The 13,537-nt window shown below is 48.9% G+C and overlaps 1 protein-coding gene across 1 annotated transcript in view; it reads right to left on the bottom strand.

The window, feature by feature from the left end:
- The window catches only part of Disc1 (DISC1 scaffold protein), a 162,741-nt gene that overhangs the window by 104,507 nt on the left and 44,697 nt on the right, over positions 1-13,537 (bottom strand). Inside the window, exons 4-5 of the mRNA XM_057753351.1 lie at positions 10,173-10,320; positions 2,572-2,692 (exon numbers count right to left, since the gene is read on the bottom strand). Coding sequence (XP_057609334.1) covers positions 2,572-2,692; positions 10,173-10,320 — 269 coding nt within the window. The remainder of the gene's footprint in view (positions 1-2,571; positions 2,693-10,172; positions 10,321-13,537) is intronic.

Here is a 13,537-nt window from a genome sequence, read left to right on the forward strand (position 1 = left end):
TTTTTGAGGCAGGCAAATTCCAGAAGTTTGCTGAACTGGAAAAATCATGCCAGCTTTATGTTTCTGTTGAGCTGGCAGGAGGGAAAACATCCCCTTCTTCCCACACTTTAAATACAGACAGGTGCTAGCCAAGGTTTTGGCCTGAGAACCCAGCAAATGATAGATCCCTGAATGTGCTTCTGGTGGACAAATGAGGGCACTGGCCGCTCATACCAAACTCTGCGACACAAGCTCCCCAGGAGGGGAAAAGGCAGCCTGCTCCGAACACAAGAACTTAGGATGCACAGAAAAATAGGATCCTTGGCATGTGTGGTCAGCAGGACTGAGAGGGTAAGATGCTGCCAAGTCACAGAGTCCGGTGTCCTTCAGAACGCTGGCCAGTTTACTTCCCAGGATTATGAGATGTCAAGTGTCTGCCATGCAGGCATGAAGATCTAGTTCTGACATCCAGAACCCATGCAAAAGTTGGGGACCCACAGAATGGATCTGCAACCCCAGCATTGGGGGGTGGGGGAGGCAGAAGACAGGAAGGTGTCAGGGACATGCTAGCCAGCCAGTCTAGCCCAATCAGTGAAGTCTAGATTCAATGAGAAACCCTGTGTCAAAAAACAAGGTCAGGGGAGATTGAAGTAAATATCAAATATCAACCTCAGTCCTTCACATACATGTGCACACATATGCACCTGTGCCCACATTCAAACACACACATACATATTACACACACACACATAATTACACACACACATAATTTGCCCTAATTTATTAAGCTGGAATCTAAGTTAATCCAGAACCATCAACTGTCTCCAGGCCAAGGAATAAACAAGCAGCAGGTAATTGAACACAGTGTGAGCTCAGGGCTGGGCAGATAGCCATCTCGCTACGTAGGAGTCAGAACGTAACCGAATGTAACGCCAGACTCTGCTAATGGACACGCCCCCTGTTCCCTCGCTGTTCCTAGCTGATAAGAGCACAGCTTAAAGCCTGATATCTCCCTATCTCCTGAATGTTCTCTCCACCCACAGCGCAGATTCTCCACAGCTTCTAACTCCTGTACCCACCCAGAAAAGACACAGAGAGATGAGCTAACCCTCCCCAAGCTCAGCAAAGGCTCACAACCGACCACTCTGCGTCCCCCTCTGGCTCCCACCCTCTTTGTTGCTCTCATTTTTGTTTGCTTTCTGCTTCTGTTTCTTAGAGACAACATCACACCCCGTCGCTGGCCCAGACTGGTCTTTTAACCCAAGCTGTACAGCGACACTTTCGCCTCAGCCTCCCTATACTGAGAAGACAGGCTCAAGTTTTTTTAAACTGTAGTAAAAAGGGACCTAACAAAAGACATAGTTTCTCTACCGTTCTGCATGCACAGTTCAGTAAGATTAGGCACACACACACACACACACACACACACACCATGCAAACATCCCCACCATCCAGCCACAACACTGTCCCCATTAAACACTAACTCTCCATCCCCCCGCCACCCCCACCCCATCCTCACCCCTACTCCCACCAATCTACTTTCCTACTGGAGTATTCCTTCCAAGTAGAATCTTACAGAATCTGTCCTTCATGACAGGCTTATGTGCCAAAACACACTGTCCTCCACATTCACCCAGCGATGGGCACTTGGGCAGTCTTCAGCTATAGTAACTCAGATATTTCCAGTCTGTGCTTTCGTGTCTTTCCAGGTGTGTAACCACAGTGGGATCACTGGGTCCTAAGAATTCTATTTGTAAGTTCTGGAGGAACTGCAAACCATTCTCCGTGATGATCCTACATCTTCTTTTTTATGTTCGCATGCGTGTAGGCACGTGTGAGTGGGATGCCCATGCATGTGGGTGGGGGTGCATGTGGAGGATCAAGGGCAATGTTAAAGATCATATTTGATGGCTTTTCCACTTTACTCATTGGGGATCTCCCATGAACTCCTGATGCTGTTAGCCAGTGCTTCTCGGGGCTCCCAGGTCCTGCTCCAGGCTCTAAGCTCAAGCAGTCCCATACCCCGCTACTTCTTGGTCCCTGCCCCAGGACTATTTCCAGAACTTCTGGAACCTCTTCCTGGCTCTGGTCTCACCTTGGATGCTCATTCAGCATTCTAACCCTGGACACTTCTTGGCCAGCTGTCAGCACTGCTCTGTGCCATGTGTGCATGTGTGCATGACTTTCACACACCCGCTGGTCATCCCAGGTGCAGCCTCGTGCTCAGCCAGATGTAAATCCATGTCCCTTGACAGTTGCTTCCCAGAGTCCACCATGGTAGGAATTCCCACAAAGCATGCCCAGAGCACAAATCTCTCCCTATCCCTCAAAAGGAAGCTTCTACGGGTCAAATAATGAGAGGAGACACTGACTGCCACAGTCAGAGAGCAGAGCCAGTAGGTCCTGAGGCCCATAATGCCGTGCAGCTGCAACCCTGTCATGTGTAGAAGAGGTTCCTCTATGCCCTCCGGCTACTCCATTAGCTCTGCTTTGAGCCCTCACACTTCAAAAAGCAAAACCCGCTTCACTGCATCTGACTTACATGGATAAGGAAAGGGCTGCTAGCTCTCTAGAAGATTCTGTTCTGCTCACCTGCAATTGCTGTTTCTCTCGAATAAGCCAGTCCCGCCTGGTGATGGATGCAGGTAGGCCGTCCTGGGCAGTGGTCCTAGGCTCTCCTTCATGTGGAGCCTCTGAGTCATCGCTGCCAGACCTTCAAATAACAGATATGCATCGGTACAGATGTTGTGAAATATTAATTTAATACTGTTACATTTGTTTATTCTGTGTAATATTTGTTTAATGATGTGAAGATGTGTTTCATTCTTTTATGTTGCATTTGTATAACTCTGTGAAGTTGTGATGCTTTGCCTGTCTAAAACACAAGATTGGTCTAATAAAGAGCTGAACGGCCAATAGCAAGGCAGGAGAGGGATGGCGGGACTGGCAGGCAGAGAGGATAAATAGGAGGAGAATCTGGGAAGAGAAGATCAAGGAAGGAGAGGAAGACATCAGGGGCTACCCAGCTTCACAGCAAGCCATGGAGTAAGAAGCAAAGAAAGGTATACAGAAACGGAGAAAAGGAAAAGCCCAGAGGAATAGATAGAAGGGATAATTTAAGAAAACCTGACTAGAAACAAGCCAAGCTAAGGCCGGCCATTTATAAGTAATAATGAAGCCTCCATGGTGGACCCCTGAAGGGCAAGGAGTGAAGAGAGAAAAACAACCAGCTACAGACAGGTGTGGCGGACAGACAGACATCCTCAGGCCCACATACAGGTGTGGCGGACAGACATCGCAGGCCTACATGTACTTAGTAAGGACAAGTAGTACGTAAGAGACTGCACGAAGCTTCCCCAGTCATGGGTCATCCAGGAGCTCACAGGGATGAAGTTCCTAAAGTACATTTCTGATTCAGTACAATCTGCCACGTAGACCAGGCTAACTTGTACTGTCACGGTTTTCTTTCTGTTGTGTGATAAAACAGTTGGACCAAAAAGCAACAGAGAGGAGGAAACAGTTTATTTCCACTTCCACCCTTCCACCTACATTAGTCAGCTTTCTTACAGAACCCAGGACCACCAGCCCCGGGGTGGCCACGCCCACAGTGGGCTGAGTCCTCCCCCAATAATCACTCATTGAGAAAACGAATCCCCTACTGACTGACTGGTCTGCAGCCCAACCCTACGGATGTATTTTCTCAGCGAGGTTCCCCCTCTCCAATGGCTCTAGCTGTGTCAAGGTGACACAACCAGCCAGCACAGCACCTTTCCAAGACACCCCAGGCCGCATAATTCCCAGAAAGTTCAGAAACCTGTTCCCCCTCTATCACATCCCACCCTCCCCCATGGAGAAGTCCCCTGTGGGGCCCTTCCCAGGACCGCACAGAACGGGAAGAACACAGTTCACAGAGGTCAAGGTCACAGTGAGAACTTGGATTTGCGTTTCTCAGTTTGTGTCTTTGAACTAACCCAACCCTCTGAACCTCACCATCTCCCTCACACTGTACTACCTAGAGTAGGCAGTAAGACACCCTGTTCTTGGGACATTTGCTGGAGACCTCCAGCATCCTAACGTGTGCACCAGTAAAGTGACCACTGGACCTGCCTGGTGGACACACTCCTACAGAAAATGGACAGGATATGAAGATGGTGGTGGCACAAGCCTCTTCCCTGTACCACGGTCGGCATCCGACAGCTCTCAGAAGAGGATGCAGGCCCTTCCCTGGGCTCTGGGCTGCTGCATGCCCTCCCAGCTTCACTGTGAGTCTCGGAGGGAGATGTCGCTCCTCTTGTGCCGACGTTCCCGGTGCCCATCATTGAGTGGGGACTCAGCAGATACCTGCTGGGAGGCGTAAAGAGCTCATAGCCTTGGAAATGAAGAAGTCATTGCCATCCCGTCTCCTGCTGCATTCAGTCATTTCTTCCCCTTACTTATTTCCCAATGTGCTTGGCGGATGCTGATATTAGAGTCCCTTCAATTTGTTGAGTCGATGCCATCTGGGTCGAGGTGGGAGCCAGTGTAGTGTAGGAAGCCAACGCAGAATTGAGAAATCAGCCGCAGAGAGGAGGGAGCTACAGGTGCAGAGCTGGGCGCCAACTCTGCGCATGACGGTTAGGCACATCCATTACTTAACCCATAAGACAAGCCCCTGTGCCTAAGCAAACCCCTCTGTCTGTCTCCCACACTCCTCCTCCAGGGATGGAGAAGAGATCCATGGAGAGCCAGGAGTGGCCCCAGGACATGTTGCTCAGTTATGAAGCAGGGACATGTTTCCATCTTCCATGTGTTTCGGTCCCCAGAGTCCCCCTCTGTTACATAACTCTTTTCTTTATATTCGTGAAGTCTCTATATGTGATCCCTCATGGCAGAGCAAATTGACATCGCTGCTGTAAACTAATCAGGACGTAAAATGAGCAGACCCCTCCAGGGAAGATAAACCTGCAGCAGCACGGGATGATGGGATGCTGGTGCTTGGTGCTAGTGGGGATCCAGGTGGGGGGGGGGTCTCTAAGATCTAAGATATTACTCTCGGCCTCAGGGGTTCAGACCAGTGCCCACTAGGACCAGCCCAGTCATGAGGAAATCTTCCTCTTTCTGTCTGGTTTCCTTCCCATCAATCACTGAAGGAATGAACCCCACCTGTAAAACCTGATCGTGAGCCACAGAGAAAAGCACAGCAGCAAAATGCACAGGCGACATCTCTGTTCCCTGACAGCGTCTTGTGAGTTTCCCTTCTGTGCCCTGGGTACTCGTTCCGATCTGAGGGTCACTGGGCCCTGTGATGCTGCAGTTGGCCGTGGTACCCACTTGAAATCAAAGGCTTGTATGCTCAAGAGGGAAGACAGGAAAAGCAGGCACTGCCGGGTGGCCCGTCTCAGGGGAATAGACAAGCAGCAGCTGTGACATCTGGACAGAGCCAGAGTCCCATCGTGGTAAGACTGGAAATCCTTCCTGTCCTTCAGTTTTTATCTTTGGTCAGACTGCTCCCATGTGTTTTAAGTTATCCTCTGCGGAAGGGTCTCTGATAAAAAGATATTCTATGTGTGATACATACACACACATACATACACACACATATATGTGTGTGTGTGCATTTAGAAGGCAAGAGTACCAGTGTAGTGAAGAGCCAGTGAGAGTCACATGACATAGTATGTCATTAGGGGAAAACAGGTATAAATGAGAAAATCTCCAATCCTTGCCAAACACTCCAGAAAAACGAAAATCTTTCCTTCAACTGGGTGTTGAGCATCTTACCCTGGCATGACAAAGAGATGGGATTTTTCCCATTGTTCTAGAATCAGAAATAAGAGCTAACAAGAATAGGCCGAGGAATACTTCCCCCGAGTCACTTCCATAACTGTGGAGTAGGAGCCTAGGCCGGCCTTTGCAGAGTTCCCAGGGGCTGCCACCCTCAGCACCTCCTGCCCATCCACCGTCAGGATAAGACATGAACACACTTCCTTCCACTCACTGGAGCAAAGAGGAAGCTATCCACCCTGCTCCCACAAAAGAGGCCAGGAAGCCCAGGCACCTCAAGATGTTCGAGTGGGGTCTGATTCTCCAGGGCGCACAGCTGTCTGGTCTGGGTTCTCCTGACAGCTAGGCCTGAGTCAAGGAGCTGAGGAGGTCGCTTTTAGAGAAACAACCATAAAACGCCAGAGAACTGGAACCTATCAGGGGGAGAGTCAGAAAAAAAAAATGTATAATTTCCCCGATCACCACAGGGACAAATGAGGCCCCATCCTTACAGGAATCTTCTAGAAGAAGAAAAAAAATGGCACATTGTTTAAAACTGCCCCTAGAAGCCAGGGCACTGGTGGCTGTTGCCCTGGTTACATTCATACCCAGCTATCCAGGAAACAAGAGCATCTCTCCATCGCCAGCACCAGCATCAGCACCATCGTGTACTCCAGTACAAAACTGCCCTTCGTGGTTTTCACTCACGCTAACAGCAGAGAAACCTAGGTGAAATGCTAAGACAGCGGCGTGTATGGCATGAACGGGCCCTCAGGGTGGAAACACTGTGCCAATACTGTCTGCCACAGCCACAACCCCTCCTTCTGGCATGGGGAAACTGAGCAGCGTGGCAGATGGACACGATCCACTGTGGGCAGTCTCAGCACCCATGGGCTCACAGCAGAGGTGTGTCAGCTTCCCACCAAGCAGGTATCCGTGACAGACTTGGCCCCCTCGGGTGCTCCTGGGGTGTTGGGGCCCCATGAGAAAAGTGAGAAGAGGTGGGGACACATGGGAAAGCTGCTATGGCCAAGGCACAAGAAGGCCAAGCCAGAGTGGGGACCGTGAAGTGGGGACCGTGAAGTGGGGACCGTGAAGTGGGGACCTTGTGTGTCCCACAGGACAGTGAGCACACTGACACACCTGCATACAGAGGACATTGACTTCACTAGCCAGGGAGCAGCTGTGACAGCAGAATAAGGATCCCAGCAGCAGGCAGACAAAACTGTGATTCTGACCTGTGGTTGGCACCTCAGAGTGACAGGGCTATATGAAAAAAAAAAAAAAAAAAAAAAAGCAGAAATGCCCCCAATGTCTGTGCCGTCTACCCGGGATATTGTAACAAAGTGGAGAAGTAGATTTGCCAGACTGTCAAAGAACAAAACCAGAGGTGGGCTTATCTCTGAGTTCGAGGCCAGCCTGGTCTACAGAGTGAGTTCCAGGACAGCCAGGGCTACACAGAGAAACCCTGTCTCAAAAAACAAACAAACAAATTCATCAACTGAACAAACAAAAAAAGCCATCTTAAACTAAGAAGCAGCGTCCTCCTCACCCAGGGACTGGCCCCATTACTGAGTGACAGAGATTAACACCAGGGAGGCGGTGTGGGAAGTGATTGCCACTGATGTGCAGTGGCCTCCAAACCCTAGTGACTGGGGTGCTGGTGTAAGCAGTTCCAAGGGGGGCAAAAACCACAAGCTTACTTAAGACGTTGAACAGTAATTTTTCAAAGTAAGTAACGATAAAAATTAAATAACTCATAGACTCTGGGACTATTTAAATCCCCTTACATATTACTCTAAGCTTTCATAACCTGAGAAGTTGAGACATACCCTCCTCCCGTAATGACTGCGAGGGCTTCAAATCTGATGGTTTTATGAGACCACCCTGGCAGTTTGAGTATGGTATTGCTTTCATTAGCTTCTCAAAGAAACACTTGATCCCAGAAAGGTAAAGAGGTACCTATTTGAGTCGCTAATTCGTGTTGAAAGCTGGCAGTGTTAACAAAAACTACTTTATTTCTGCAGGGAATGTCGCCAGCACTCAGCTCTTTTCCCCTGGACTCGGAGCCACGCTCCTGAGAAGCTTGCGTCCAGGTCCCCCTGGTGGTCATTGTGAGGACTGCAGGAACCACTGTCTCTTGGGAAGCCTTCCAGTTCAGTTGAAGGGGTGAAGATGAACTTCTCGGGCCACTGAGCAGCTGGCACACGTAAAGGCGGACTTTAATTATTAGCAGCCATGTAGCCATGCCCACGCGCTTTGTAAAAACGTGACAACGAAGCAGATATCAAGTCCTTTTCTAGCTGCGGTCCTAACAGGACAGGTGAAACAGACTAAAGAAAAAGTCAAGAGTGAGAAATAACGAAAGTGAGGAAGACGAGGTCCCTCACGTTCTTATGAGGTGAGCAGGAAGTGTAGAGATTGCAGTCAGCCAGTCAGAGGAGGAAACGGCCCCACAACACCAGTTACCAGCCTCCAGCCCGGGGCTGGGGCATCGGAAGGAAGACTGACAGAAAGGAAGGTCTTCCTCCAGCTTCCTCCCCCGCCCTGCCCCCAGCCCAGGTTCTCATTTATGCTGTGAATCGGTCTAAGCATGCACACATGTACACATATGTAACTCCTGCAAGCATCAATTGGAGAGGTAGATGCGGCGCGATCCTCCTCTGGGGACTGCCTTCATCCTTCAGAATGAGGGGACGGGACTGCCGTCATCCTCAGAACGAGGGCTAGTCAAGGCAGCAGATTAAAGGTTTCAGCCTGAGACACTGTCTGTCACTCAGGATATTCGAGGACGTCTCAGTGAGACGTGTGAGTGACAGGTGGAGGGTTGGGAGGATGATGGCTTTACCGTCTTGAGGAATGTGCAACCATTACTGCAACGGACCCACGGGAGACCATAGACTCGAGCAAGGCTCTGCTGTGTGGGAAGCTGGTGCTGACCAATTAGATGTTAGAGGCTTTGGGGGTCACACTCAGAGCACAGGATCCACGCTAAAACTCCAGGAGCCATTGATTCCAGCATAATGTTTCTCCTTATCACTTTGTGGGAAGTGGATGATGCCAAGAGCGGAGAGAGAAAATCCAGCAAGGCAAGAGGCTACTGCAATAACCCAGGTAAAAACTGTAGCGAGCAGAGGAAGGGTTGGAGATCGAGGTTGGAAAGGCGAGTGAGGATGACGGAGAGATGACAGATTGACCGGCGCTAACACCCCATGGATTAGAGTGTCCTGGAATAGGGGTCTGGGGTCTTTCAGAGGCAACTTAAGGCAGAAGTCATGAGACAAGGATTCTGGGAGAAGGAGGGGAAGGATAATAGATTTAGTGGGGATCCTCTTTAAAGACAGTGAATCTGGGAAGGTGACTTGGGGAACAAAGTACCTACATGCATGAGGATCAGAATTCAGATCCCAGAACCCACAAAAGAGCAGGCAGACTTGAGGGCCCACCCATAATCCCAGCACTCAGGAAGTAAAGATAAGGGGGTCCCCCAGACAATTTGGCTAAACTAGCCAGAATCAATGAGATCCAGGTTCAGGAAAAAAAAAAAAAACCACCTCAATAAAATGGAGAGAAATCAAGGAAGACACTGGATGTCAACTTTGAGCTGCCGTATGCACCCACACACATGCAAAAATACATATACACATACACTTCATACACAGGCAAAAACAAACTTTAGGAAGGTGTTTTTGGCAAAGTTTTCCAGATGAATAGAACAAATAGAAGGTACGTGCTATAAGAGAGGAATTAAATGGGCTTGCACGCTAAAAGCTGACAGATCCAACCATGGCTGCCTACGTGCTGCAGAGGCAGAGGACACAGGAGCTGCTCAGTCCACAACGTTGGACACCTCAGCAGTATCAAGCCAGAGCCGGAAGCCTGGAAGCTCCCTGGAGAGCTGTTAGCACTGAGTCCACGTCATGGAAGCTGGAATCCGGTGTCAGCAGAATCGCAATGGTAACACATGCACAGAGATGGGAAGGGCAAGGGCACGCATGCAGCCCTCTTTCTCAGATAATGGTCCCAGGTGTCAATCACCTTGGAAAATGCCCCCAAAGACCCATGAGTGTGGTTCACAGTCCAAGACATCTCTTAATGCAGCCAAGCTGACAGCCAAAACAACCATCATCCATAATAAGCTTACTAAAGGCAAGGATAAAGGCACAGTACCTCTTTAGGATAAGGAGATGAATTTATTAACCATATTATTGACCACAGGAAGCCCAGGGTCAGCTCTCTACAGAGAGGTAAATGTAAGGAGGAATCCTCAGAGGACTGGGAAGTCTGAGACACCGGAAGTATGCAGGACCCTGCGGAGAGCGGGACGGGAGGATACAGGGAGAGAAGCAAGACCTCAGAAACAGCAAGGAGAATGGCCAGTGACAACAGAATGGAGAGAGGACAGTAGAGAAAGGAGTCAAGTGGGGACTGTGGTGACATCCACAGGTACTCACCTTTGGGTGGCTCCATACAAGGCCATCCGGGTCTGTGCTGCCAGGTAGCCCAAGAACCTGCCAAGAGCCGGTTGTTGTGAAGGCAGAGCCCAGGGCAGGCGGCCTTTCTCCTCTTCCAGGTCTTCCAATCTCTGTCTCAGTGTCTCTGCTGGAAACCCAAAGAGGTGAAAGAGGGAAAGACTGTGAAACTCAGAAAGGTGACCCAAGTCTCTCCTCAACCCCAGCCAGCGCCCTCTGAGCCACCCAAGGCTGAGGGCTGTTTCCCAGCCTGTCGGTTTCTCCTGCGGAGTCCCAGAGACCCTTTCCATCCCTTTATTCCCCCGCTGCCAGGCCTGCAGTTTACCAGCCTCCACAGTGGTTATGGCTATGGCCCACACTCAGAAGGGCAGCTGATTTTTTTCTTTTAATCGTGGCGATCCTTTGGGAGAAAACTGCCAAATTTATAGGATTTGAAAAGAATAGGTTATTGGTTGGTTGGTTGGTTTTTTTCAGAAGGGTCTCTTAGAGCACAGAATAACTGGAACTCTCTATGCAGCTAGGAATGACCGTGAGCTTTCAATCCTGCCTCTATTTCCAAAGTTCTAGAATTACAGGCAAGGGCCACCATATCCGGTTTACATAGTGCTGGGGATTGAAGCTAGGGCTTCAAGCATGCTAAGCAAGTGTCTACCAACTGAGCTACATACCTAGCACAATAAGGTACAGCTTTGAAAAATCAATACCCAAAAGGCAATTTTTAATAACATAAATTTTCAATTAAAAAAAAAGCCAGGCAATGATGGCACACACCTTTAATCCCAGCACTTGTGAGGCAGAGGCAGGTGGATCTCTGAGTTCGAGGCCAAGCCTGGTCCACAAAGCAAGTTCCAGGAAAATTTGGGCTACACAGAGAAATACTGTCTCAAAAAAAAAAAAGTAATAAATAATTAATGCTTATCAAGTTGTGACCAATCACAGGCCTTGAAGGCACAGAGCAATGTTCACAGTCCCCATGCCAGAGGTGACTATACCCATTCTGTCACATAGTAGGTCTTATAGTTGTTCTAAGTTGTTCTAAGATCATTATGAATATTAATCACTATTTTTAAAAACCCACTTAAAATAAGCCATAGAGGGCTGGAGAGATGGCTCAGAGGTTAAGCATACTGGCTGATCTTCCAAGGGTCATGAGTTCAGTTCCCAGCAACCACATGGTGGCTCACAACCTGGTGTCCTTGCCAGGTTGTGCACTGTGACCTTGAATCTCAACTGCTGTAGAAAGATGGGATATTGGGTAGTCAGCACTGGTCACGTTTCCCTTTGGTTTGCTCCAGAGTCCTATGCATGCATTTCTCCCTATGACAGCCTAACCACACTCTAGAGACTCTTCCTAGATTACTAGAGTTCACAAGATGTTCCCAAGGGCCTTACAGACCATTCCCATGAACTCCGTTCTGCTGTAGTACTTTCTGCAAGTTCTGCCCTGTGCTGGAAGACGGATGATGTGTCAATAAAACAAGGGGCCACCTAAAGAAACTCAAACATCAGATAACTTCAGAGCCATAACAAACAACAATAATGGTCATGTATATCCTCTTGTAGCAAATTGGTGCCTGGGCATGGTGTTGAAAAAAACACTTTGTGGTAAGAGCAAGCAGCGAGGAGACTTGGTGGTGAACTGGTTCCTAGAGCTGTTAAGTAACCCCCTATACGATGTATCATCACCAAAATAAAAATGATAGCTCTAAGGTGGTGAAGCCTACAACCACAGCATGTCAGTGATGATGATGGGTGCCCATGGGAGGGCAGGCCATGGGGTGCAGAAAACACAGAGCCTAGGTTTGAGGAAGGGGGAGCATCGGATGCACCTGAGTTACAGGTTATCCCATTCCGTGCCAGGGCTTCACTCCGCCAAACGCCCAAAGTCACAGCTGCAGGCAATTGCTTTCCTAATGGGAGAAGGGAGTTGGGGAAGGAAGGAGGGAGGAGAGTCGCTGGGGTTGGGAGTGAGGTAGAAACTAAATCTGTGAAGTAGTTCCTCTTCTCCAGGAACCCGACCTCCTTCCTAAAGGACACATCAGACCTATGTCAAAGACGACTTCACACCTTGGAGGCTACAGCTCAGAGATCTGCGGGCATATCCTGATTATGGACACATGTCTTGGCCCTGCAGGGTAATGAGGCCTCATGACTAGAGCTTGCCATCAAGTGATCAGGAAAAGATTTACAATGACGTGTGGGTCCAGTCAGGGACACAGAATGAGCGACAACTATGAGCCCATTTGTGACTTTCTTGTACATGCAGAGGGATTTTGAAATAAGTCATTTTCACTAAAATAGACAAGCTAGTGCTTGGTCACTTGAGAGTGGCTCATTTGGCAGGGGTTAGGAAGTGTGGCCTTGCTGCAGGAAGTGCGTCACTGGGGGTGGGCTTTGGGCTTTCAAATGCTTAAGCCAGGCACAGAGTCCTTAGCTTCCTGTTGCCTGTGGATCTGGATGTAGATCTCAGCTACCTCTCCATCACCATGTCTGCATGCACACTGCCAACGCGCTTCCCACCATGCTGATAACGGACTAAACCTCTGAAACTGTAAGCCAGTCCCATCTAATTCTGCTTTCCTTTGTAAGAGTTGCCGTGGCCATAGTGTCTCTTCACAGCCTTGGTTTCTCTTTCTTTTGACTCTCTGTTGTTTGAAACATCCTTTAGACATTGTGAATTCAGTGGAAGTTTGTTGGTGGCTCCAGGCCAGCACTGGGAGGAGTATGTCACACACACAGGTGCCAGATAAATGCAAGTCATTTAACAGGAATGACATAATAAAAATGAAAGAAATATTGTTTGCGCTTTGGAAACAGAATGAACAGATTCAAAATTAATCAAAAAAGGTGTCAGCAAGCAGTGAGAAAAAACAGGCATTAAAGAATACTCTCTGATTGACAAAATCTGTTCCAGGCATATAAAAAGCTTTACACGGAGGATTTCAAGACAGAAATGCCCGCCATCACCTCGCTCTACTCTGAAGCAAGAGAATTTTTTTGTGTCCCCACATTGTATTTAGTTAATTTTCTTGTTGTTGTGACAAGATATCTGACCCAAAAAGAGTATATTTCAGAGCTCACTGGTTAAGAGGGAGGAAGAGCAGTGTGAATGCGAGGTGGCTGGTCACATGGCAGCCGCAGTCCAGAAGCAGAGGGGCTGAATGCTGATGCTCAGCTCGCTCTCTCCTTTTTAACAAAGCCTAGATCCTCAGCCCGCGGACTGGTGCTGCCCACATTGAAGGCGGGTCTTCCTTCCTCACTTAGACCTTTCTGGAAATGCCCTCATAGAAATACGCAGAAGTGTGACTCCTTGGTGATCATAGATCCCATTAAATTGACAATAAAGA

The sequence above is a fragment of the Chionomys nivalis genome, chromosome 21, assembly GCF_950005125.1.
Source record: "Chionomys nivalis chromosome 21, mChiNiv1.1, whole genome shotgun sequence".
NCBI classification, from domain to species: Eukaryota; Metazoa; Chordata; class Mammalia; order Rodentia; family Cricetidae; genus Chionomys; species Chionomys nivalis.